Source organism: Procambarus clarkii, chromosome 13 (genome assembly GCF_040958095.1).
Source record: "Procambarus clarkii isolate CNS0578487 chromosome 13, FALCON_Pclarkii_2.0, whole genome shotgun sequence".
NCBI classification, from domain to species: domain Eukaryota; kingdom Metazoa; phylum Arthropoda; class Malacostraca; order Decapoda; family Cambaridae; genus Procambarus; species Procambarus clarkii.
The window spans coordinates 25,742,282-25,768,460 of record NC_091162.1 but is presented as its reverse complement, the minus strand read 5'-3'; the positions used below and the strand labels follow the sequence as shown (position 1 = coordinate 25,768,460).

Genomic DNA, 26,179 nt, shown 5'->3' with positions numbered 1-26,179 from the left:
AACATTGACGTACTAAGTAATTAGCTTGTAGAATTTGGTGCTTTCAGTTTATAGTCCGTAAAAATGAAGCTAAAAACAAACTTAAATATTCATAGGCCTAGTATAGTACCCATATGTACTATATTAGTTGTCAGATAGTGTGTATTAGGCCTAAGAAGGTTAGATTGTCTTTGCAACGGAAATACAATAACTTTTCCGGTTTGTCCAAATTCAATAGTACAGATTTCTACTTTCTAATTGGGTTGTAGGCCGCTATATGTACCATGGTTCTCATCGTTACCATAAGTACCACCAAAACGGGAGGACGGGCTGAACATCACCAGTGTTGCTCGTAACGGAACTGGTCTGCACTTTTCAACAGTTAGCTCTAGTACTCATCTTCCTCCTGCTCTGTTTACTCGTAAACCCCTTATCGAATCCCGTCCCTTAGACTTCATCACCCACACACAGCTCCCCTATAACCACCCTTTCTCTCTTTGTCAACTCCAGTCTGCCCTGATCCTCTGTAAGTCTCCAGTGGCTGGATCAGACGGCACGCATTGCGAGATGCTCCGGCATCCCCCGGGTGCACTTTTCAGTATTTGCTGAATATCTTTAACCGTATTTGTGGGACGTCGTCAGTCCTCGAGGGCTGGCTTCAGTCAGTTGTTCTTCCTATTCGGAAACCCGGTACTCAAGGGACTTTACCTTAGGATTTTTGCCTCAGTGTCCCGAGGAGTTGCATTCGCAAACTTTTCGAATGTATGGTCAATGTAGGTCTGATGTGATTCTTACAACACTATCATAACCTTTCCCCGATCTCAATTCGGTTTTCGCAAATGTCGCAGCACGACTGATGGTGGAGTGGACTTGGAGGTCAACACTCGTACTACCTGTGCTGCGAAGACCTCCGTTGTTGCTGTTCTTTTTTACTTTGACAAAGGCTTATGACTCCACCTGGAGATGGAATATTTTGTCCCAACTACACTCTTTTTGTCCTTTGTGCTTTTTTTCCCTCAAAGCTTCCTTTCTAGCCGCTCATTTGAAGTGAGCCTTGGTACCACTCTCTCTGATTATGACGGTGTTCCCCAAGGTAGTGTTCGGAGCAGTACTTTTTTCCTAGTTGCCCTAAATGGGCCTCCTTCCTCACTTCCTACTGGTGTTTGTTCTACCATCTGTGTTGAAGACCTCGCTCTACTTCGGGGCGATGACCTTTCCTCTGACCTCTACTTCGAGGCGATTTCTTTTCTTCGGCAACAGCTTTAACTTGTGATTGAAGACGTGTCATCCAGGACCACCGATCACGGCTTCAAGTTCTCCACAACTACGACATGTGGTATGACTTTTACTCGGTAGCAGGTCGTTCTTCGTCCACCACTGTCGCTCTGCGGTAGTCCCCTACTGTATAAAGATTGTGCTAAACTTTTGGGGTTGATCTTTGACTCTAGTTAATCTTGGTCACATCGTATATCTGATTTCCGAGGTGAATGCTCTAAGGCCTTTACTTAGTCTTGTCTCATACTTCCAGGGACGCTGATAGGCGCACACTCCTCTGTCTGCACTCCTCTCTCAATTATGGCTGCCCCGACTACTCCTCCATCTCTCCAGCGACTCTTCATCTTCTTGATGCTCTGCATTATACTGGGTTACGCCTCAGCTCTGGTGCCTTTCATTCATCCCCAACCTGAGCCTGTATGCTGAAACTGGAGTTCTGTCTCTATATGATCGTTACTGCCTTCGCTACCTTGCGCGGTCCCTGCACCATCCTCACTCGTGCTCTGACAGTGACTCCTCTCGTAGGTCCTCTTCCCTTTCACCACCTTCCTTTTTCTGTACGAATGTCTCGCTTGCAAGATTCACTCTCAGTTCATGGTAGCAATATACTTCCTTTCGTTCCATCTTTGCTCCCATGGAGGGTCCCACTTGCATAGTTCTGCAAGACCTTGACCCACATGGTAAAGTCTTCGGCCCGTCCCCGTATGGTTATGAAACACCGTTTCCTTGAGCACTTTTCGTCCCACTCCGGCTCCATCGCCGTCTTCACAGACGGGCCTAAGTCTGCTGACGGCGTAGACTACTCCGTTGTCTTTCTTGACCACACCACTATGTGCCACCTGCCCCCGGAGACTAGCATCTTCACGGCAGAACTTTATGCAATCTTGTATGCACTTCGTCAACATTTTCCCGTCGTCAACGTTCCTTTGTCATTGTGGTTGATTCCCGCCGTGCCCTCATGGCTCTAGAGTCCTTTAACTCTATGCGTCTTGTGGTAGTCGAAATTCATCATTGGCTATGTCTTATCTCCAGCAGATTTAAGACAGTTGAGTTTTACCGGGTTAGCAGCCATATTGGTATTACCTTAAATAAACATGGCCGCTAAGAAGGCTGTCCTCACTTGGCCTATTTCTAAAAAAGTCATTTCTTATTCAGACTTTAATTAACCAGTCATTCATTCTTCAATCTGCAACCGTTGGCAGTCTCTGGTGTGGGGTTACTGGTAAACTGAGTACTCTCAAAAGTAACATATCCCCTTGGTCTTCCTACCACCGTAATAGACAGTGGGAAACAGCTTTGGCTAGGTTACGTATTGGCCATACACGCTTAAGTCACGGATACTTAATGGAACGCCGCCCTGCTCCTTACTGTCCAAACTGCATTGTCCCACTTACAGTTGTGCACCGCTTTGAGAAATGTCGAGATTTTCAGGACGTTCGTATATCTTGCTTTCCTAATGTCCCTTGAGGTCATTTATCCTTGGACAATTTTCCTGGTGAGTCTAATATACCTTTGATATCGCTTGTCTTGTGAGTGTGTCTGTTCTCATATTGGCATCCTCAGTAGAGCACCTTTGGAATATCCCGCGACACTGCTGGTGCTACACAGTCTCCCGGTTTACTGCCTTCTTTGGACAATTGATGCCTTACACAGTGTGTAGTATGAAGAACTGCCTTACACAGTGTGCAGCATGAAGCACTGCCCTACACAGTGTGCAGTATGAAGAACTGCCTTACACAGTGTGCAGTATGAAGCACTGCCTTACACAGTGTGCAGCATGAAGCACTGCCCTACACAGTGTGCAGTATGAAGCACTACCCTACACAGTGTGCAGCATGAAGCACTACCCTACACAGTGTGCAGTATGAAGCACTGCCCTACACAGTGTGCAGTATGAAGCACTGCCCTACACAGTGCGCAGCATGAAGCACTGTCCTACACAGTGTGCAGTATGAAGCACTGCCCTACACAGTGTGCAGTATGAAGCACTGCCCTACACAGTGTGCAGTATGAAGCACTGCCCTACACAGTGTGCAGTATGAAGCACTGCCCTACACAGTGTGCAGCATGAAGCACTGCCCTACACAGTGTGCAGCATGAAGCACTGCCCTAAACAGTGTGCAGCATGAAGCACTGCCCTACACAGTGTGCAGTATGAAGCACTGCCCTACACAGTGTGCAGTATGAAGCACTGCCCTACACAGTGTGCAGTATGAAGCACTGCCCTACACAGTGTGCAGCATGAAGCACTACCCTACACAGTGTGCAGCATGAAGCACTACCCTACACAGTGTGCAGAATGAAGCACTACCATACACAGTGTGCAGTATGAAGCACTGTGCTACAAGGTGTGCAGCATGAAGCACTACCCTACACAGTGTGCAGTATGAAGCACTGCCCTACACAGTGTGCAGCATGAAGCACTACCCTACACAGTGTGCAGCATGAAGCACTACCCTACACAGTGTGCAGTATGAAGCACTACCCTACACAGTGTGCAGTATGAAGCACTGTGCTACAAGGTGTGCAGCATGAAGCACTACCCTACACAGTGTGCAGCATGAAGCATTGCCCTACACAGTGTGCAGCATGAAGCACTACCCTACACAGTGTGCAGCATGAAGCACTACCCTACACAGTGTGCAGTATGAAGCACTGTGCTACAAGGTGTGCAGCATGAAGCACTACCCTACACAGTGTGCAGTATGGAGCATTGCCCTACACAGTGTGCAGTATAAAGCACTACCCTACACAGTGTACAGTATGAAGCACCGCCCTACAAGGTGTGCAGTATGAAGCACTGCCCTACACAGTGTGCAGTATGAAGCACTGCCCTACACAGTGTGCAGTATGAAGCACTACCCTACACAGTGTGCAGTATGAAGCACTGTGCTACAAGGTGTGCAGCATGAAGCACTGCCCTACAAGGTGTGCAGTATGAAGCACTGCCCTACAAGGTGGGCAGTATGAAGCACTGTGCTACAAGGTGTGCAGTATGAAGCACTACCCTACACAGTGTGCAGTATGAAGCACTGCCCTACACAGTGTGCAGCTTGAAGCACTACCCTACACAGTGTGCAGCATGAAGCACTGCCCTACACAGTGTGCAGTATGAAGCACTGCCCTACACAGTGTGCAGTATGAAGCACTGCCCTACACAGTGTGCAGTATGAAGCACTGCCCTACACAGTGTGCAGCATGAAGCACTGCCCTACACAGTGTGCACTATGAAGCACTGCCCTACACAATGTGCAGCATGAAGCACTACCCTACACAATGTGCAGTATGAAGCACTGCCCTACACAGTGTGCAGTATGAAGCACTACCCTACACAGTGTGCAGCATGAAGCACTGCCCTACACAGTGTGCAGCATGAAGCACTGCCCTACACAGTGTGCAGCATGAAGCACTGCCCTACACAGTGTGCAGTATGAAGCACTGCCCTACACAGTGTGCAGTATGAAGCACTGCCCTACACAGTGTGCAGTATGAAGCACTGCCCTACACAGTGTGCAGCATGAAGCACTACCCTACACAGTGTGCAGCATGAAGCACTACCCTACATAGTGTGCAGTATGAAGCACTACCATACACAGTGTGCAGTATGAAGCACTACCATACACAGTGTGCAGTATGAAGCACTACCATACACAGTGTGCAGCATGAAGCACTACCCTACACAGTGTGCAGTATGAAGCACTGCCCTACACAGTGTGCAGCATGAAGCACTACCCTACACAGTGTGCAGCATGAAGCACTACCCTACACAGTGTGCAGTATGAAGCACTACCATACACAGTGTGCAGTATGAAGCACTGTGCTACAAGGTGTGCAGCATGAAGCACTACCCTACACAGTGTGCAGCATGAAGCACTGCCCTACACAGTGTGCAGCATGAAGCACTACCCTACACAGTGTGCAGCATGAAGCACTACCCTACACAGTGTGCAGTATGAAGCACTGTGCTACAAGGTGTGCAGCATGAAGCACTACCCTACACAGTGTGCAGTATGGAGCATTGCCCTACACAGTGTGCACTATAAAGCACTACCCTACACAGTGTGCAGTATGAAGCACTGCCCTTCAAGGTGTGCAGTATGAAGCACTGCCCTACACAGTGTGCAGTATGAAGCACTGCCCTACGCAGTGTGCAGTATGAAGCACTGCCCTACACAGTGTGCAGTATGAAGCACTGTGCTACAAGGTGTGCAGCATGAAGCAGTGCCCTACAAGGTGTGCAGTATGAAGCACTGCCCTACAAGGTGTGCAGTATGAAGCACTGTGCTACAAGGTGTGCAGTATGAAGCACTACCCTACACAGTGTGCAGTATGAAGCACTGCCCTACACAGTGTGCAGCTTGAAGCACTACCCTACACAGTGTGCAGCATGAAGCACTGCCCTACACAGTGTGCAGTATGAAGCACTGCCTTACACAGTGTGCAGTATGAAGCACTGCCCTACACAGTGTGCAGTATGAAGCACTGCCCTACACAGTGTGCAGCATGAAGCACTGCCCTACACAGTGTGCAGTATGAAGCACTGCCCTACACAATGTGCAGCATGAAGCACTACCCTACACAATGTGTAGTATGGAGCACTGCCCTACACAGTGTGCAGTTTGAAGCACTACCCTACACAGTGTGCAGTATGAAGCACTGCCCTACACAATGTGCAGCATGAAGCACTACCCTACACAATGTGTAGTATGGAGCACTACCCTACACAGTGTGCAGCATGAAGCACTGCCCTACACAGTGTGCAGTATGAAGCACTGCCCTACACAGTGTGCAGCATGAAGCACTGCCCTACACAGTGTGCAGTATGAAGCACTGTCCTACACAATGTGCAGCATGAAGCACTACCCTACACAATGTGTAGTATGGAGCACTACCCTACACAGTGTGCAGCATGAAGCACTGCCCTACACAGTGTGCATTATGAAGCACTGTGCTACAAGGTGTGCAGTATGAAGCACTGCCCTACAAGGTGTGCAGTATGAAGCACTGCCCTACTAGGTGTGCAGTATGAAGCACTGCCCTACACAGTGTGCAGCATGAAGCACTGTGCTACAAGGTGTGCAGCATGAAGCACTGTGCTACAAGGTGTGCAGCATGAAGCACTACCCTACACAGTGTGCAGCATGAAGCACTGTGCTACTAGGTGTGTAGCATGAAGCACTGTGCTACAAGGTGTGCAGCATGAAGCACTGCCCTACACAGTGTGCAGTATGAAGCACTGCCCTACACAGTGTGCAGCATGAAGCACTGCCCTACACAGTGTGCAGCATGAAGCACTGCCCTACACAGTGTGCAGTATGAAGCACTACCCTATACAGTGTGCAGCATGAAGCACTGTGCTACAAGGTGTGCAGCATGAAGCACTACCCTACACAGTGTGCAGTATGAAGCACTGCCCTACACAGTGTGCAGCATGAAGCACTGCCCTACACAGTGTGCAGCATGAAGCACTGCCCTACACAGTGTGCAGCATGAAGCACTGCCCTACACAGTGTGCAGTATGAAGCACTACCCTACACAGTGTGCAGTATGAAGCACTGCCCTACACAGTGTGCAGCATGAAGTACTACCCTACACAGTGTGCAGCATGAAGCACTGCCCTACACAGTGTGCAGTATGAAGCACTACCCTACACAGTGTGCAGTATGAAGCACTGCCCTACACAGTGTGCAGTATGAAGCACTACCCTACACAGTGTGCAGCATGAAGCACTACCCTACACAATGTGCAGCATGAAGCACTACCCTACACAGTGTGCAGTATGAAGCACTGCCCTACACAGTGTGCAGTATGAAGCACTGCCCTACACAGTGTGCAGTATGAATCACTACCCTACACAATGTGCAACATGAAGCACTGTGCTATAAGGTGTGCAGCATGAAGCACTACCCTACAAGGAGTGCAGTATGAAGCACTGCCCTACACAGTGTGCAGCATGAAGCACTGCCCTACACTGTGTGCAGTATGAAGCACTGCCCTACACAGTGTGCAGCATGAAGCACTGCCCTACACAGTGTGCAGCATGAAGCACTGCCCTACACAGTGTGCAGTATGAAGCACTGCCCTACACAGTGTGCAGCATGAAGCACTGCCCTACACAGTGTGCAGCATGAAGCACTGCCCTACACGTGTGCAGTATGAAGCACTGCCCTACACAGTGTGCAGCATGAAGCACTACCCTACACAGTGTGCAGCATGAAGCACTGCCCTACACAGTGTGCAGCATGAAGCACTGCCCTACACAGGGTGCAGCATGAAGCACTGCCCTACACAGTGTGCAGTATGAAGCACTGCCCTACACAATGTGCAGTGTGAAGCACTACCCTACACAGTGTGCAGCATGAAGCACTGCCCTACAAGGTGTGCAGCATGAAGCACAGCCCTACACAATGTGCAGTATGAAGCACTGCCCTACACAGTGTGCAGCATGAAGCACTGCCCTACACAGTGTGCAGCATGAAGCACTGCCCTACACAGTGTGCAGTATGAAGCACTGCCCTACACAGTGTGCAGCATGAAGCACTGCCCTACACAGTGTGCAGCATGAAGCACTGCCCTACACGTGTGCAGTATGAAGCACTGCCCTACACAGTGTGCAGCATGAAGCACTACCCTACACAGTGTGCAGCATGAAGCACTGCCCTACACAGTGTGCAGCATGAAGCACTGCCCTACACAGGGTGCAGCATGAAGCACTGCCCTACACAGTGTGCAGTATGAAGCACTGCCCTACACAATGTGCAGTATGAAGCACTACCCTACACAGTGTGCAGCATGAAGCACTGCCCTACAAGGTGTGCAGCATGAAGCACAGCCCTACACAATGTGCAGTATGAAGCACTGCCCTACACAGTGTGCAGCATGAAGCACTACCCTACAAGGTGTGCAGCATGAAGCACTGCCCTACAAGGTGTGCAGCATGAAGCACTACCCTACAAGGTGTGCAGCATGAAGCACTGCCCTACACAGTGTGCAGCATGAAGCACTACCCTACACAATGTGCAGTATGAAGCACTACCCTACACAGTGTGCAGCATGATGCACTGCCCTACAAGGTGTGCAGCATGATGCACTGCCCTACACAGTGTGCAGTATGAAGCACTGCCCTACACAGTGTGCAGCATGAAGCACTACCCTATGCAATGTGCAGTATGAAGCACTACCCTACAAGGTGTGCAGCATGAAGCACTGCCCTACAAGGTGTGCAGCATGAAGCACTGCCCTACAAGGTGTGCAGCATGAAGCACTGCCCTACAAGGTGTGCAGCATGAAGCACTGCCCTACAAGGTGTGCAGCATGAAGCACTGCCCTACAAGGTGTGCAGCATGAAGCACTGCCCTACAAGGTGTGCAGTATGAAGCACTGCCCTACAAGGTGTGCAGCATGAAGCGCTGCCCTACACAGTGTGCAGCATGAAGCACTGCCCTACACAGTGTGCAGCATGAAGCACTGCCCTACAAGGTGTGCAGCATGAAGCACTGCCCTACAAGGTGTGCAGCATGAAGCACTGCCCTACAAGGTGTGCAGCATGAAGCACTGCCCTACACAGTGTGCAGCATGAAGCGCAGTAGCCGGGCCACGGGTGTGTGAGGCAAGAGAAGAAAGCGCAGATGGTGAGGCCGGGGCAGGAGTGGCCTCCCGGGCGCGTCTGCCAGCCCAGGTGTATGAGGAAATATCTGAGTATTTAGGATGTAAATTATTTTACGATTGCGTCATTTCCAGGAGCAAGTAGAGGCAGGTCCTCCCGCGGAGAGTGGCGGGGGCGCCGAGTGAGGAGGCTACGAGCGCACTCTTATCTGGCGGATATAATAGATAGCTTCTAGTTTTACTTATATAAACATTGCTCACAGTGATTACGTTGCAGCCACCCGCTCCATTAATATTATTCCGTTACCTGCAGTCACCAAAATTGTTATGAAAATCTTGGATGAGGGAGGAGGTGTGCGTCGTTTGCTGACAGTCTAGTGTACCCGGATTCTGTCCTTGCTTTGGACAGAAACGGTTGGGCACGTTTCCTTTCTCCTAAGGCCGCTATCCAGCAAGCATTAAAATACACTCTGGAGTTAGGAAATTGTTGTGGTCCGCATCCTGGGAGAAGATCTGTGGTTGACCTCGGGGGTGCTTGGATGAGCTAAGTACTGCCAGAAACGCTATGCGTACTAGTGACTTTAGGTATTGTATGTACTGCCTCTATCTGTAAATCCAACACATGTTTGTAACTCGTCTGCAGTGTTTGTGTGTACCTTTACCTGAATAAAGTATCTGAATCTGAAAGTATAGGCTTACTCTCCCTGACTACTGCATGATCTAAGTACATTTTTAAGATAGAGAGAGAGAGAGAGAGAGAGATAGTAAAAGAGTATGTTAGGTGAGAGTGAGTGAAAGAGAGAGTGAGAGTGAGAGTGAGAGTGAGAGTGAGAGAGGAGAGGTGACGTCACAGTGAGTGGCGAGGCTGCCTCATGTAAGATAAGTCAAGGTTCACAAGGTCCGGGAGAAAGTTGCTCCCTCTCCATTCACTGTCTCTCTCCGGTCACGTCTCCCTCACCTCGTCAACGGTATAGCGTCCTGGGTATACACACTCCTCATATCGTCACCACACATCATTTTATATATGTATAATAATGAAGTCTGATGTGTTGGGCTTAAGACTTAGCCCATCTGGAGGGTTACTAAGGCCACCACAGTCACTTGCAGACCGACCAGCAGGTAAACAGTTAGTGTGTGTACAGTTAGTGTGTGTAGACCGAGGAGCGTGATATAGGTCTCTCCGCGTGTATCCTGCTGTCTGTTGGATGACAATCTGGAGGGACAATAGGGAGGGGCCGGCCTGGAGGCCTCAGGCGCTGGTCTCACCTGCAGTAATTACTGACCAGTCAGAGAGAGGCAAGATCCGACGGTCACACAGGTCAACACTTCCCCGTCGTGACGTAATACTTCCGTCCCGAGGGTGTGCGGGTTTTATGTTTATTGACCCCTTCCTTTCCAGCCCATTGTCGTCTTTAGGGGGCCTGGTGGGCGGCTGCCGGGGTGTGATGCTCCATGGGGCGGTCCTCAGTCCTCTTGAAGTCTTATGCTCCTGCTGCCGTCTTCACTAATTATGTTGGATGATATTTCCTATTCCTTATGTTTCATTTTTCCTCTCCCCCCCCCCCCTCACCCTTCCCTCTTTTCCTTTCTAATTGTCATGTCCTGCCGACCTTTTGCAATTTTTTATTATTCTGTTGGACATCTTCTGTTTTGATGCCCGGGTGTTTGGGGAGGCGCACTCTCACCCGTAGAACTGTGGTGCCGACGTTGCGAGCGAAGGGGGACGCTTTTATTGTCAATCTTTGTCTTTGTTGCTGAACCTGATCTCGACGGCCTGAAGGTTCTTAAGGTGGCGATTGGGGGGCGTATATTCATGATGCACTCCGGGGGGGGGGGAGGCCCCCGTCTTGTCGGGTGTCCTATCTAATTGTGGCTTCATGGTGGGTATGGGGACTTATTCGTGAATTAAATTATTACCGACTCGTTTCTATTTTTTTTTTTTTTTTTTGAGATATATACAAGAGTTGTTACATTCTTGTACAGCCACTAGTACGCGTAGCGTTTCGGGCAAGTCCTTAATCCTATGGTCCCTGGAATACGATCCCCTGCCGCGAAGAATCGTTTTTTCATCCAAGTACACATTTTACTGTTGCGTTAAACAGAGGCTACAGTTAAGGAATTGCGCCCAGTAAATCCTCCCCGGCCAGGATACGAACCCATGACATAGCGCTCGCGGAACGCCAGGCGAGTGTCTTACCACTACACCACGGAGACTGCAAATGATCTGAATGATCTATGATCTGAATGATCCTTTTATAACTTCCCAGACTTGTGGGTGGAGTCAGACTGAGTTGGTGTCACCTATGCACATATTTAATAAGTCAATACTGACTTATTAAATTTGCGAGAACGGGTTGGATGAGGTGGTCATCACTGGGGGCTTGGGGCTCAAGCCTACCACAGAGGTGGGAGGGAGCGGAGGAGGCGGGGGGGGGGGGGGGAGGAGTCGGGAGGATCAAAAGAGGAGCTTGGTCTGGGCCCAGTGTAGCGGAGCCCGGGGTCTTCCAACTCAACCCGTTCTCGCAAATTTAAACTATTATGTTAAGTATGTCACCTATGCACATATTTAATAAGTCAATATTGACTTATTAAATTTGCGAGAACGGGTTGCCTCATCACCTGGAGTGGTTCCTTCTTTCATTGTGACAACTGCGCCTTTAACCCCCCCCCCCTCTTACTGGGGGTGCTCGGCGCCGACCGCCCCCACGAACGCACTCGGACGATTCCTTTCCGTGTTAATACATTCCACGCCTTGTTTGGTCCTGCCACGTGGACTAAATACTTTGATCCCAACCCTCTGGATTCTACATGGCCTGACGACGATTTCTTCCTCCACAAACACCTCGTTGATTCAGTGGACACCTCTGTTACTTTTAACCTCACCCGTACTGGTACACATGTTGCTGATCCTTCTCAGAAAGCAGCTGCCCGCTTAGCCTCATTGCCCATCATTGAGGAGACCTCCTGTTAGGATCTCCAAAAATGCCCGGTTAAATGCCAGTATTGGTACTGTTATCCTCCTGCACCAGGTTGCGACTCTTGTTAGGGATCTGTAAGACTGTCACGAAGATATTAAACATAACCTTGAAGCCAAAGGTCATTCTGTCCTCCAGGTTGATACGTTCACTCGATCCCTTCGTGGTCGTCCCCTTCGTGGTCGTCCCCTTCGTGGTCGTCCCCTTCGTGGTCGTCCCCTTCGTGGTCGTCGTCATCAGCCTCTTCGAGATGTGAAGATCACTTTTGATAGCAGGACACTTCCGCCTTCTATAATTCTTGCTGGTTCCAGATGCTGGTTCAGGAGTACATTCCCTCTCCTAGACTTTGCAATAGGTGCTGGAACTTTGGGCATGGTGCTCTCAAATGCACAAGTGCAGTGTCTCGATGCCCCTTGTGTGGAGACTCGAGTCACTCTAAGACGGAGTGCTCTTCTTCCCAGGTTCACTGCATCAATTGCGGTGACGCCCACCCTACCTTCTCCCTCGCATGTGAGCACTACACATTTGAGGAAGCTGTCCTCAATTTGAAGCACCGCGATTGTTTGTCTTTTCCTGAGGGGAGATGCCCAGTCCACCATCTCTCCTCTTTCGCTGGCATGTCTTATGCCCGTGTGTTGCGTTCTACCTCTCCTCGCCCTCCCCTCTTCTTGACCTTGGACCCCGGACAAACCCACCGACTCCTCCCCTGCTTCTTTATGTTCTGAACCAGAAGGTCCTCCTCCTGGTCTTCGTCTGGTGTCTCTTTTCTTCCCAGTCTGCCCGTCTCCTATGTCCTCTTCCAACCCCCCCCCCTCCCCCCGATCGTTCTTCCCAGCTCTCCCCCTCTGTACTTTTGGCTCTCTAAGCCGTCTACCTGTCCAGGCTGTTGTCCATCATCTTCCCAGCAATCTTCATGTTGCTCGCTCTCGTTCTCCTTCTCCTGTTGAGACTATGGAGGCTGTCTCCTCTCTCTTTAAGTAAGAAACGTAAGTCTGACTCCTCTCCTTCTTCCTCCCCAGCAGGTGAGAAGGGCATCACTTTTTTTCCCGCCTTCCGACTACGATTCTATCCCTGCATCCCCTCCCATTTCGGTGGTCGAGCTCCCTGTCCCAGCTATGGGGGTTCCCTTGGTCCTTGATTCTCTCTCAGTTATTGCCCTTGATGAGGTGTGCTCCCCTGTTTCTGCCCCCCCCCCTCACTTTTGATTCCCTTGGCCTCCCCCTCCAGCCACTTCGGGTGGATGGTAGAGTGATGGTCTCGCTTAATGCAGGTCGGCGTTCAATTCCCAACCGTCCAAGTGGTTGGGCACCATTCCTTCCCCCAACCCCCATCCCATCCTAAAATCCTCATCCTGACCCCTTCTAAGTGCTATAAAGTCGTAATGGCTTGGTGTTTTCCCCTGATAATTAAAAAGAAAAACAATTGACCACTCCTCTTGGGTCAAATTGATTGGTAATTGGGTCAAATTGATTGGAAAGTCTTGGGTATGGGGTGTGGGCCGGTCTTGGAGCGAGACATGAACCCAGCGATAGGTGACTTAAATGAGGATTTCGATGTGGATTCAATATATAACTTATTTAAGAATATTCTAAACAAAGCACAGGAACGTAGTATACCATACAAATTGAATAGATCGAATACTAATGACCCAAAGTGGATAACAAAGAATTTGAAGAACCTTATAGGTAAAAAGAGAGCTTGGTACAAAAGGATTAAAAATGGGGAGGTCACTTTAGAACAGGAATTCGTACAACTGGTTAGAAATGTTAAAAAAGAGATAAGGAAAGCAAAAAGAAACTATGAAGTTCGCATAGCAGGGCAAGCAAAGACAAATCCTAAAGGGTTTTTTCAGTTATATCGTACTAAGACTAGGGAAAGGATAGGTCCATTAAAAACTGAGACAGGTCAAATAACAGATAGTGATGAAGAGATGAGTAGTATTTTTAATAAATATTTTGTATCTGTATTTACTAAAGAGGAACTTAACAATATGCCTTCAGCCGAACAAGTCTATGTGGGTGGCGACGAGGACAGGTTGACGAGTTTAGCAGTTACCTGGGAGGATGTTCTTAAACAAATAGTAAAACTCAAACCAAACAAATCCCCAGGGCCGGATGAAGTGTTTGCCAGGGTGCTTAAAGAATGCAAAGAGGAGCTTTGTGACCCACTGTCTACCATATTTAATAAATCAATAGAGTCAGGCAGAGTGCCAGAGTTTTGGAAAGTTGCTAATGTGATACCAGTTTTTAAGAAAGGAGATAGATCACTTGCGTCTAACTATCGACCAATTAGCCTAACGTCTATTGTGGGAAAGTTACTCGAATCTATAATAGCAAATAAAATTCGTCTTCATCTTGAAAAACATAAATTAATAATTGAGTCGCAACATGGTTTTATAAATGGCCGTTCATGTTTAACAAATTTGTTATCTTTTTATTCTAGCATTGTTGAGGCAGTTGATAGTGGTAAGGATTGCGATGTTGTATACCTTGACTTTAGCAAAGCTTTTGATACAGTGCCACATGAAAGACTGATTAAAAAGATAGAGTCTCATGGTATTGGGGGTGCTATATTAAGCTGGATTAGGGCATGGCTATACCATAGGAAACAGAGAGTTAGTATAAATGGAATCAAGTCAGAGTGGGAAAATGTTGTAAGTGGAGTGCCTCAAGGCTCTGTCCTGGGACCTCTGTTGTTTATAATATATATAAATGATTTAGATTCAGGTTTGAGTAGCAACATTTGCAAATTTGCCGATGATACGAAAATCGGTAGGGAAATTAATTCGGAGGAGGACTCACTATCACTTCAAGTTGATCTAGATAGGGTTTTGAAATGGTCAAAGGATTGGCAGATGCAGTTTAATGCTGATAAATGTAAAGTTCTGAGGTTAGGTAATGATGATAGAGTTACAAGATACGAGCTAGATGGTGTTGTGATTGCGAAGTCGGATTGCGAAAGGGATCTGGGAGTTATGATTAGTAAGAATTTAAAACAAAAGGATCAATGCATAAATGTTCGTAATAAGGCAAATCGGACACTTGGATTTATTAATCGCAGCGTTAGTAACAAGACACCTGGTGTGGTTCTCAAGCTATATCTTGCTCTAGTTAGGCCCCATTTAGATTATGCAGTCCAGTTTTGGTCGCCATATTATAGAATGGATATAAATTCACTTGAACGTGTCCAGCGTAGGATGACTAAGTTAATTCCCCAAATTAGAAATCTTTCATATGAAGAAAGATTAACAAAGCTTAAGTTGCATTCACTGGAAAGGCGAAGAGTTAGGGGTGACATGATAGAGGTTTACAAGTGGGTGAATGGACATAACAAGGGGGATATTAATAGGGTATTAAAAGTATCAACACAGGACAGAACACGAAACAATGGATATAAATTGGATAAGTTTAGATTTAGGAAAGACTTGGGTAAATACTGGTTCAGTAACAGGGTTGTTGATTTGTGGAACCAATTGCCGCGTAACATTGTGGAGGTGGGGTCCCTCGATTGTTTCAAGCACGGGTTGGACAAGTATATGAGTGGGATTGGGTGGTTATAGAATAGGAGCTGCCTCGTATGGGCCAATAGGCCTTCTGCAGTTACCTTTGTTCTTATGTTCTTATGTTCTCTCTAATGCCCCCCCCCCCCCCACGGTCCGGACTGTCCGTCTGCCTCTGCTCCGTCCTCCCACTCCCTGGACGCCATCGTCCTTGATAGATTTACCTATGACCCCTAACCCCGATTTCACTGATCCTGATCCTGATCCTACGTAGTATACTGTGTTCTTCTTTGCCTTTGTTTCTTCCTTTTCTCTGTTTCTGTTCTCTCTATTTTTGACAATGTCTATTCTTCAATGGAATATTTGTGGATTTTATGCCAACTTCCATGAACTCCAACTTCTGATAACACAGTTTTCACCACTTTGTGTCTGTCTCCAGGAGCTGATGCTTGGTGCTCGTCCTGGTCACTTCCACTGTTATTTCTTTCTCTCTCCCCCCCCCCCCACCCTCCACCTTTGGCTGGGGCCCATAATTCTGCTGCTCTTTTGATTCGTATTGATATCCTCTTCGGAACTCTTATGTATCCACCATTACGTTTGATACTCCTCTGCTCCAGATCTTAAGAAAATCCGCAAGATAACAGGTAAGTTTATTCCAGATGTCTCGCCAGTCCTTCACCTCCACGGTACTCTTGTGGCGGATCCAGTGATGGTCACGACCGAACAGGGTTCCCACTTTTCGACTGTCAGCTCTGGTTCTCATCTTCCTCCATCTTTCCCTATTCGTAAGCCCATTTTTTAATCTTATTCCTTAGATTTTCGCACTCATCTCCGGCTTCCCTATAACGATCGCTTCTCTCTCTTCAAACTTCAGTCTGCCCTGGCCCTCTGAGGTTCTACGGCAGCGGGCTCAGATGACATTCATTATGAGATGCTTCGTCATTTCCCTCCATGCGGGTTTCAGAATTTACTGAATCTGTATAACCATATCTGGGAGTCGTCGTCTGTCCCTGAGGACTGGCTCGAAGCGGTTGTTTTTCTTATTCAGAACCCAGGGTCTCTAGGGTCATCCCCTAAAAACTTCCGCCTCATTGCCTTCTCGAGTTATGTCTGCAAACTCTTTGAACGTATGGTCAATGTCCGTATGATGTGGTTATTAGAACACAATCACCACCTCTCCCCTTCTCAATTTGGCTTTGGCAAGTGGCACAGTATGACTGATGTCTTGGTGAACTTATAGGTGTGTATTCGTACTGCTTTTGCTGCAAAGACCTCCGTTGTTGCTGTCCATTTTGACCTGGAAAAGTCATTCGACACCACCTGGAGATACCATATTCTGTCCCAACTCCTTTCTTTTAGCCTTCGTGGTAATCTCCCTCTCTTCCTCCGAAGCTTCCTCTCTAGTCGTTTGTTTAGACTGAGGCTTGGTATCGCTCTCTCTACCTCTTTTCGGCAATACAAAGGTGTGCCCCAAGGTAGTGTTCTGTGCACTACTCTTTTTCTGGTTACCTTCAATGGCCTTCTGTCCTCCCTTCCCTCTGGAATATTCTCAGCGCTTTATGTCGACGATTGTACTCCCTGCTGTCGAGGTGATGACTCACCTCTCCTTCAACGACGGCTTCAACTTGCGATTGATGTCGTGTCATCTTGGGCCACCATTCATGGCTTCAAGTTCTCTACAACTAAAACTTGTGCTATGACTTTTACTCGGAACACGTCGTTCTTTGCCCCCCTTTGTCGCTTTATGGTCATCCCCTTGTGTACAAAGATTGTGCTAAGCTTTTGGAGTTAATCTTTGAGACCCATTTGTCTTGGTCGCCCCATATCTCTTACTTCCGAGTTGACTGCTCTATAAGGCCCTTAACTTACTTACGGTCTTGTCCCATACTTCTTGGGGAGTGGATAGGCTCGCGCTCCTTTCTTTACATTCCTCTCTCGTACTGTCTAAACTCGATTATGGTTGCCCTGCTTACTCGTCTGCTTCTACTCTTCACCGTCTGGATGCTCTGCACCATACTAGGTTGTGCCTCAGCTCTAGTGCTTTTCGTTCAACTCCTACCGTAACCCTGTATGTTGAAACTGGCGTCCTGTCTCTACAGGACCGCCGTGATCACTACTGTCTTCGCTACCGTGTACGGTCGTTACAACTCCCTCTCTCTTACTTATGTCGTACTTTGACCTTTACCCTTCCTGTGGTCCCTGTTCCCCTTCACCACTTGCTTCTTTCTGTATGGTTGTCTCGCATACAAGATTCTCTTTTGGTTCGTATTTCCAATACTTCTCCTCGTGTCGTTCTGTCCTTGCCCCCGTGAAGGGTCCCCTTCCCCGAGTTTTGTAACACTTTGATCCACGTGACTAATTCTTTTACCCCTCCTACAGTTCTGAAATGTCTTTTCCTTGAACACTTTTCTTCACTCTCTCGCTCCATTTCTGTCTTCACCGATGGGTCTAAGTCTGCAGACAGGATAGACTACTCTGGTATTTTTCCTGACCACACCTATATGTGTCACCTGCCTCCAGAGACTAGCATCTTCACTGCAGAACTTTATGCTATTTTGTTGCTCTTCGATAACTGCTTTCTCATCGTCAACCCCTCCTTTGTTGTTGTTGTTGACTCTCACAGTGCCCCCCATACTCATCCTGTGAGTGGTAGTTTATTGTGCACCCCATACTCATCCTGTGAGCGGTAGTTTATTGTACACCCCATACTCATCCTGTGAGTGGTAGTTTATTGTGCCCCCCATACTCATCCTGTGAGTGGTAGTTTATTGTGCCCCCCATACTCATCCTGTGAGTGGTAGTTTATTGTGCCCCCCATACTCATCCTGTGAGTGGTAGTTTATTGTGCCCCCCATACTCATCCTGTGAGTGGTAGTTTATTGTGCCCCCCATACTCATCCTGTGAGTGGTAGTTTATTGTGCCCCCCATACTCATCCTGTGAGCGGTAGTTTATTGTGCCCCCCATACTCATCCTGTGAGTGGTAGTTTATTGTGCCCCCCATACTCATCCTGTGAGCGGTAGTTTATTGTGCCCCCCATACTCATCCTGTGAGCGGTAGTTTATTGTGCCCCCCATACTCATCCTGTGAGTGGTAGTTTATTGTGCCCCCCATACTCATCCTGTGAGCGGTAGTTTATTGTGCCCCCCATACTCATCCTGTGAGCGGTAGTTTATTGTGCCCCCCATACTCATCCTGTGAGCGGTAGTTTATTGTGCCCCCCATACTCATCCTGTGAGCGGTAGTTTATTGTGCCCCCCATACTCATCCTGTGAGTGGTAGTTTATTGTGCCCCCCATACTCATCCTGTGAGTGGTAGTTTATTGTGCCCCCCATACTCATCCTGTGAGCGGTAGTTTATTGTGCCCCCCATACTCATCCTGTGAGCGGTAGTTTATTGTGCCCCCCATACTCATCCTGTGAGCGGTAGTTTATTGTGCCCCCCATACTCATCCTGTGAGCGGTAGTTTATTGTGCCCCCCATACTCATCCTGTGAGCGGTAGTTTATTGTGCCCCCCATACTCATCCTGTGAGCGGTAGTTTATTGTGCCCTCCATACTCATCCTGTGAGTGGTAGTTTATTGTGCCCCCCATACTCATCCTGTGAGCGGTAGTTTATTGTACACCCCATACTCATCCTGTGAGCGGTAGTTTATTGTGCCCCCCATACTCATCCTGTGAGCGGTAGTTTATTGTGCCCTCCATACTCATCCTGTGAGCGGTAGTTTATTGTACACCCCATATTCATCCTGTGAGCGGTAGTTTATTGTGCCCCCCATACTCATCCTGTGAGCGGTAGTTTATTGTACACCCCATATTCATCCTGTGAGCGGTAGTTTATTGTGCCCCCCATACTCATCCTGTGAGCGGTAGTTTATTGTGCACCCCATACTCATCCTGTGAGTGGTAGTTTATTGTGCACCCCATACTCATCCTGTGAGCGGTAGTTTATTGTGCACCCCATACTCATCCTGTGAGCGGTAGTTTATTGTGCCCCCCATACTCATCCTGTGAGTGGTAGTTTATTGTGCACCCCATACTCATCCTGTGAGCGGTAGTTTATTGTGCACCCCATACTCATCCTGTGAGCGGTAGTTTATTGTGCCCCCCATACTCATCCTGTGAGCGGTAGTTTATTGTGCCCCCCATACTCATCCTGTGAGCGGTAGTTTATTGTGCCGCCCATACTCATCCTGTGAGCGGTAGTTTATTGTGCCCCCCATACTCATCCTGTGAGCGGTAGTTTATTGTGCACCCCATACTCATCCTGTGAGCGGTAGTTTATTGTGCCCCCCATACTCATCCTGTGAGTGGTAGTTTATTGTGCCGCCCATACTCATCCTGTGAGCGGTAGTTTATTGTGCCCCCCATACTCATCCTGTGAGCGGTAGTTTATTGTGCACCCCATACTCATCCTGTGAGCGGTAGTTTATTGTGCACCCCATACTCATCCTGTGAGTGGTAGTTTATTGTGCCCCCCATACTCATCCTGTGAGCGGTAGTTTATTGTGCCCCCCATACTCATCCTGTGAGCGGTAGTTTATTGTGCCGCCCATACTCATCCTGTGAGCGGTAGTTTATTGTGCCCCCCATACTCATCCTGTGAGCGGTAGTTTATTGTGCACCCCATACTCATCCTGTGAGCGGTAGTTTATTGTGCCCCCCATACTCATCCTGTGAGCGGTAGTTTATTGTGCCCCCCATACTCATCCTGTGAGCGGTAGTTTATTGTGCCGCCCATACTCATCCTGTGAGCGGTAGTTTATTGTGCCCCCCATACTCATCCTGTGAGCGGTAGTTTATTGTGCACCCCATACTCATCCTGTGAGCGGTAGTTTATTGTGCCCCCCATACTCATCCTGTGAGTGGTAGTTTATTGTGCCGCCCATACTCATCCTGTGAGCGGTAGTTTATTGTGCCCCCCATACTCATCCTGTGAGCGGTAGTTTATTGTGCACCCCATACTCATCCTGTGAGTGGTAGTTTATTGTGCCCCCCATACTCATCCTGTGAGCGGTAGTTTATTGTGCCCCCCATACTCATCCTGTGAGCGGTAGTTTATTGTGCCCCCCATACTCATCCTGTGAGTGGTAGTTTATTGTGCACCCCATACTCATCCTGTGAGCGGTAGTTTATTGTGCACCCCATACTCATCCTGTGAGCGGTAGTTTATTGTGCCCCCCATACTCATCCTGTGAGCGGTAGTTTATTGTGCCCCCCATACTCATCCTGTGAGTAGTAGTTTATTGTGCACCCCATACTCATCCTGTGAGCGGTAGTTTATTGTGCACCCCATACTCATCCCGTGAGCGGTAGTTTATTGAACACCCCGTATTCATCCTGTGAGCGGTAGTTTATTGTGCACCCCATACTCATCCTGTGAGTGGTAGTTTATTGTGCACCCCATACTCATCCTGTGAGTGGTAGTTTATTGTGCACCCCATACTCATCCTGTGAGTGGTAGTTTATTGTGCACCCCATACTCATCCTGTGAGCGGTAGTTTATTGTGCACCCCATACTCATCCTGTGAGTGGTAGTTTATTGTGCACCCCATACTCATCCTGTGAGCGGTAGTTTATTGTGCACCCCATACTCATCCTGTGAGCGGTAGTTTATTGTGCCCCCCATACTCATCCTGTGAGCGGTAGTTTATTGTGCACCCCATACTCATCCTGTGAGTGGTAGTTTATTGTGCACCCCATACTCATCCTGTGAGCGGTAGTTTATTGTGCACCCCATACTCATCCTGTGAGTGGTAGTTTATTGTGCACCCCATACTCATCCTGTGAGCGGTAGTTTATTGTGCACCCCATACTCATCCTGTGAGCGGTAGTTTATTGTGCACCCCATACTCATCCTGTGAGCGGTAGTTTATTGTGCACCCCATACTCATCCTGTGAGCGGTAGTTTAGTGAACACCCCGTATTCATCCTGTGAGCGGTAGTTTATTGTGCACCCCATACTCATCCTGTGAGCGGTAGTTTATTGTACACCCCATATTCATCCTGTGAGCGGTAGTTTATTGTGCCCCCCATACTCATCCTGTGAGTGGTAGTTTATTGTGCACCCCATATTCATCCTGTGAGCGGTAGTTTATTGTGCACCCCATACTCATCCTGTGAGCGGTAGTTTATTGTGCCCCCCATACTCATCCTGTGAGTGGTAGTTTATTGTGCACCCCATACTCATCCTGTGAGCGGTAGTTTATTGTGCACCCCATACTCATCCTGTGAGTGGTAGTTTATTGTGCACCCCATACTCATCCTGTGAGTGGTAGTTTATTGTGCACCCCATACTCATCCTGTGAGTGGTAGTTTATTGTGCACCCTATACTCATCAGTAGTATAAACGGAGACTACACCAAAGCATTTTGCTTGTTACGACGTTTCGTCACAGTCTCCGTCATTGTTAGTGACCTCAGCGTCGCTTCACCTCTCTCATAGTCATTTTTTTTTAGTTACGTTGGCGGCGCTTCGTCGTAGTTACTCATGGAGAGTAAGCGGCCCCGTCCCGTCACGCCTAAAGTACTCAGGTCCTCCTACCGCTTACTACGGTCGAGACTACTACATCATTATTTGGAAGCAAATCCACAAATACAATTCAGCTTCAGATAGATAATGTTATCATCAACAATAAAAATGATACAAAGTTCCTTGGCCTATACTTAGACAAGAGACTCACCTTCAGCACCCACATACAACACATAACAAAGAAAGTCTCTAAAACAGTTGGTATATTCACTAAGATCATATATTATGTTTCTAACTCTGCTCTCATCTCACTATGTTATGCACTAATCTATCCCTATCTTACTTATGGTATCTGTGCATGGGGTTCAACCACTGCTAACCACCTCAAGTCCATCATCACCCAGCAAAAATCTGCTATCAGAACAATAACAAACTCTGATTTCAGACAACACACAGCCCCCTTGTTCAAATCCCTAAACATACTAAACATAATTCACTCCACACATTCTCTTGTGTCAATTACATTTACAAAACCCTCTTCCAGACCAAACATAAATATCTCTTTGATATCGCCAGAGTCAAACTTAATCTGTGTAAACACTCTATGCAAATAAAGGGACCCAGTCTATGGAACTCACTCCCTAATGATTTGAAAAGCTGTCCAACTTTTGCCTTATTAAAAAATAAAACCAAAAAGTACCTAATTTCATCTTCATAGTTTCCTGCCTAGTGCTACCCAATGCCCCAATATGTATACCTATGCCATACAACTTACCATTGTAATCATTGCTGCTATCTTGCATCATATTATACACATAGTTTGCTACATTATATCTTGCAATAAACTCAAATTATGCTAAAATGTACCTGTGGATTACATTGTCCCCTTAAATTTACTTTAATGTACCTACTTTTTTACTGCCAAATTTCTTATACAATGTATTTTTTTTGTACTTTCTTGCAATGCTTTTTTGTACCATCTTGCGATGTGTTTTTGTACTTTCTTACAATGTATTTTTGTACTTACAATGTAACTGTAATTTTTTTTTTAATTTTGCTAGACATACCTTCTTAAGATTATATGTTAGATTAAGGATCTGCCCGAAAGCTGAGTGTGTTGGTGGCTGCACGAGAAGGTAGAGCTTCAGGTCTCTGTAACCTCATGAACCCACTGTACCTTCTTGTATGTAAATAAATAAATAAATTTAGTTACATTTAGGGAAGATATTCCCTATAGAGGCGGGAAGATATACAAGAGTGGCGGGAAGATATACAACAGAGGCGGAAAGATATACAACAGAGGCGGGAACATATACAACAGAGGCGGGAAGATATACAACAGAGGTGGGAAGATATACAACAGAGGCGGGAAGATATACAACAGAGGCAGGAAGATATACAAGCAAGGCGGGAATATATACAAGAGAGGCGGAAAGATATACAACAGAGGCGGGAACATATACAACAGAGGCGGGAAGATATACAACAGAGGTGGGAAGATATACAACTGAGGCGGGAAGATATACAACAGAGGCGGGAAGATATACAACAGAGGCGGGAAGATATACAACAGAGGCGGGAAGATATACAACAGAGGCGGGAAGATATACAACTGAGGCGGGAAGATATACAACAGAGGCGGGAAGATATACAACTGAGGTGGGAAGATATACAACAGAGGCGGGAAGATATACAACAGAGGCGGGAAGATATACAACAGAGGCGGGAAGATATACAACTGAGGCGGGAAGATATACAACAGAGGCGGGAAGATATACAACAGAGGCGGGAAGATATACAACAGAGGTGGGAAGATATACATTAGAGGAGGGAATATATATACAATAGAGGCGTGAATATATACAATAGAGGCACGGGGGATGTCAATCAAGAGAGCTGGATGTAGGTCACCAAAAGAGGCACTAAGCCATTGTTACAGATCTCTAGTTGAAGTTAACTTTTAATGCATATTAAAAAAAAAAATATCCAATGTTTGTATTCCTTCGTAACAATATCATAAAAAATTTGCATATTTTCCTGGTTTTAGAGTAACATTTGTACTTTATTATTCAGAGAGTTAATTAATATAATTATTTTTTTATATCTTTAATTACTTCAAGATCTTAATATTTACAACATTTCAGGTGCAAATATTTCACGCTGAAATGTTCGGTGATGAAGTCTACCCTATAATATTATTATCGATATTACATTTTCTATGACTATTTCTGACATTTATGTTTTCTTTATCTTTCAGTAGTTTAGTGGGGACTTTACAAACATATATTATATTTGGTGAAAGTTCAATCTGCAATAACAATTCCATCTGTTATCATATACTACCATGCAAGAGTAGCCGCATATCTATGGGTTATACTACCATGCAAGAAGAGCCGAATATCTATGGGTTATACTACCATGCAAGAGGAACAACATATCTATGGGTTATACTACCATGCAAGAGGAACAACATATCTATGGGTTATACTACCATGCAAGAGGAGCCGCATATCTATGGGTTATGCTACCATGCAAGAGGAACAACATATCTATGGGTTATACTACCATGCAAGAGGAACCACATATCTATGGGTTATACTACCATGCAAGAGGAACAACATATCTATGGGTTATACTACCATGCAAGAAGAGCCGAATATCTATGGGTTATACTACCATGCAAGAGGAACAACATATCTATGGGTTATACTACCATGCAAGAGGAACAACATATCTATGGGTTATACTACCATGCAAGAGGAACAACATATCTATGGGTTATACTACCATGCAAGAGGAACAACATATCTATGGGTTATACTACCATGCAAGAGGAACCACATTAAAAGAACAAATCGACAAGGGCCGTGACGAGGGTTCCAACCTACGTCCGAGAGGATCCCAGACGCGCCTTAATCGACTGAGATACGACATAGTCAAAAGAATTGCAACCGAGAAATCAACTGACCTACCAGAGGACGGAAGGTATCAGATGGAGGGGCAGATGAAAAGACTACAGGATGACCTGGACAAACTGGAGGAATGGTTTAGAAAGTAGCTGCTTAAGTTCCACTCAGGAAAGTGTAAAGTAATGAAATTAGGCGAAGGGAGCAGGAGGCTGAACACTAGGTACCATCTGGGAGGTGAAATCCTGCAAGAGTCAAATAGAGAGAAAGACCTGGGGGTTGATATCACACCGAACCTGACCCCAGAGGCCCACATCAAAATGATATCATCAGCGGCATATGCTAGACTGGCCAACATAAGAACTGCCTTTAGAAACTTGTGTAAGGAATCGTTCAGGACCCTGTATACCACTTATGTCAGACCAATCCTGGAATATGCAGCTCCAGCCTGGAGTCCATACCTAGTTAAACACAAGACAATGTTAGAGAAGATTCAGCGGTATGCCACCAGGCTCGTCCCGGAACTGAGAGGTATGAGCTACGAGGAAAGGCTAAAGGAGCTGAACCTCACGTCCCTGGAAAACAGAAGAGTAAGGGGAGACATGATAACCACCTACAAAATTCTCAGGGGAATTGACAGGGTGGACAAAGACAAACTCTTCAGCACGGGTGGGACACGAACAAGGGGACACAGGTGGAAACTTAGTACCCAGATGAGCCACAGAGACGTTAGAAAGAATTTTTTCAGTGTCAGAGTAGTTAATAAATGGAATGCATTAGGCAGTGATGTGGTGGAGGCTGACTCCATACACAGTTTCAAATGTAGATATGATAGAGCCCAGTAGGCTCAGGAATCTGTACACCAGTTGATTGGCAGTTGAGAGACGGGACCAAAGAGACAAAGCTCAACCCCCGCAAGCACAATTAGGTAAGTGCAGTTAGGTGAGTACCACGGATCCTGCAGTCTCTCCGAGACACAAACTAGGGTTGTACACAATTGCCCCATGCACCCGAGCTAGGGTTGTACACACTTGCCCCATGCACCCGAGCTAGGGTTGTACACAATTGCCCCATGCACCCGAGCTAGGGTTGTACACACTTGCCCCATGCACCCGAGCTAGGGTTGTACACACTTGCCCCATGCACCCGAGCTAGGGTTGTACACACTTGCCCCATGCACCCGAGCTAGGGTTGTACACACTTGCCCCATGCACCCGAGCTAGGGTTGTACACACTTGCCCCATGCACCCGAGCTAGGGTTGTACACACTTGCCCCGTGCACCCGAGCTAGGGTTGTACACAATTGCCCCATGCACCCGAGCTAGGGTTGTACACACTTGCCCCATGCACCCGAGCTAGGGTTGTACACACTTGCCCCATGCACCCGAGCTAGGGTTGTACACACTTGCCCCGTGCACCCGAGCTAGGGTTGTACACACTTGCCCCGTGCACCCGAGCTAGGGTTGTA

General features: G+C 47.2%; 1 protein-coding gene across 1 annotated transcript in view; it reads left to right on the top strand.

Moving 5' to 3' along the window:
• Positions 1-2,212: 2,212 nt before the first annotated feature.
• LOC138364410 (uncharacterized) overlaps positions 2,213-26,179 on the top strand; it is a 36,018-nt gene continuing 12,051 nt past the window's right edge. Inside the window, exons 1-2 of the mRNA XM_069324034.1 lie at positions 2,213-2,314; positions 23,043-23,611. Coding sequence (XP_069180135.1) covers positions 2,213-2,314; positions 23,043-23,611 — 671 coding nt within the window. The remainder of the gene's footprint in view (positions 2,315-23,042; positions 23,612-26,179) is intronic.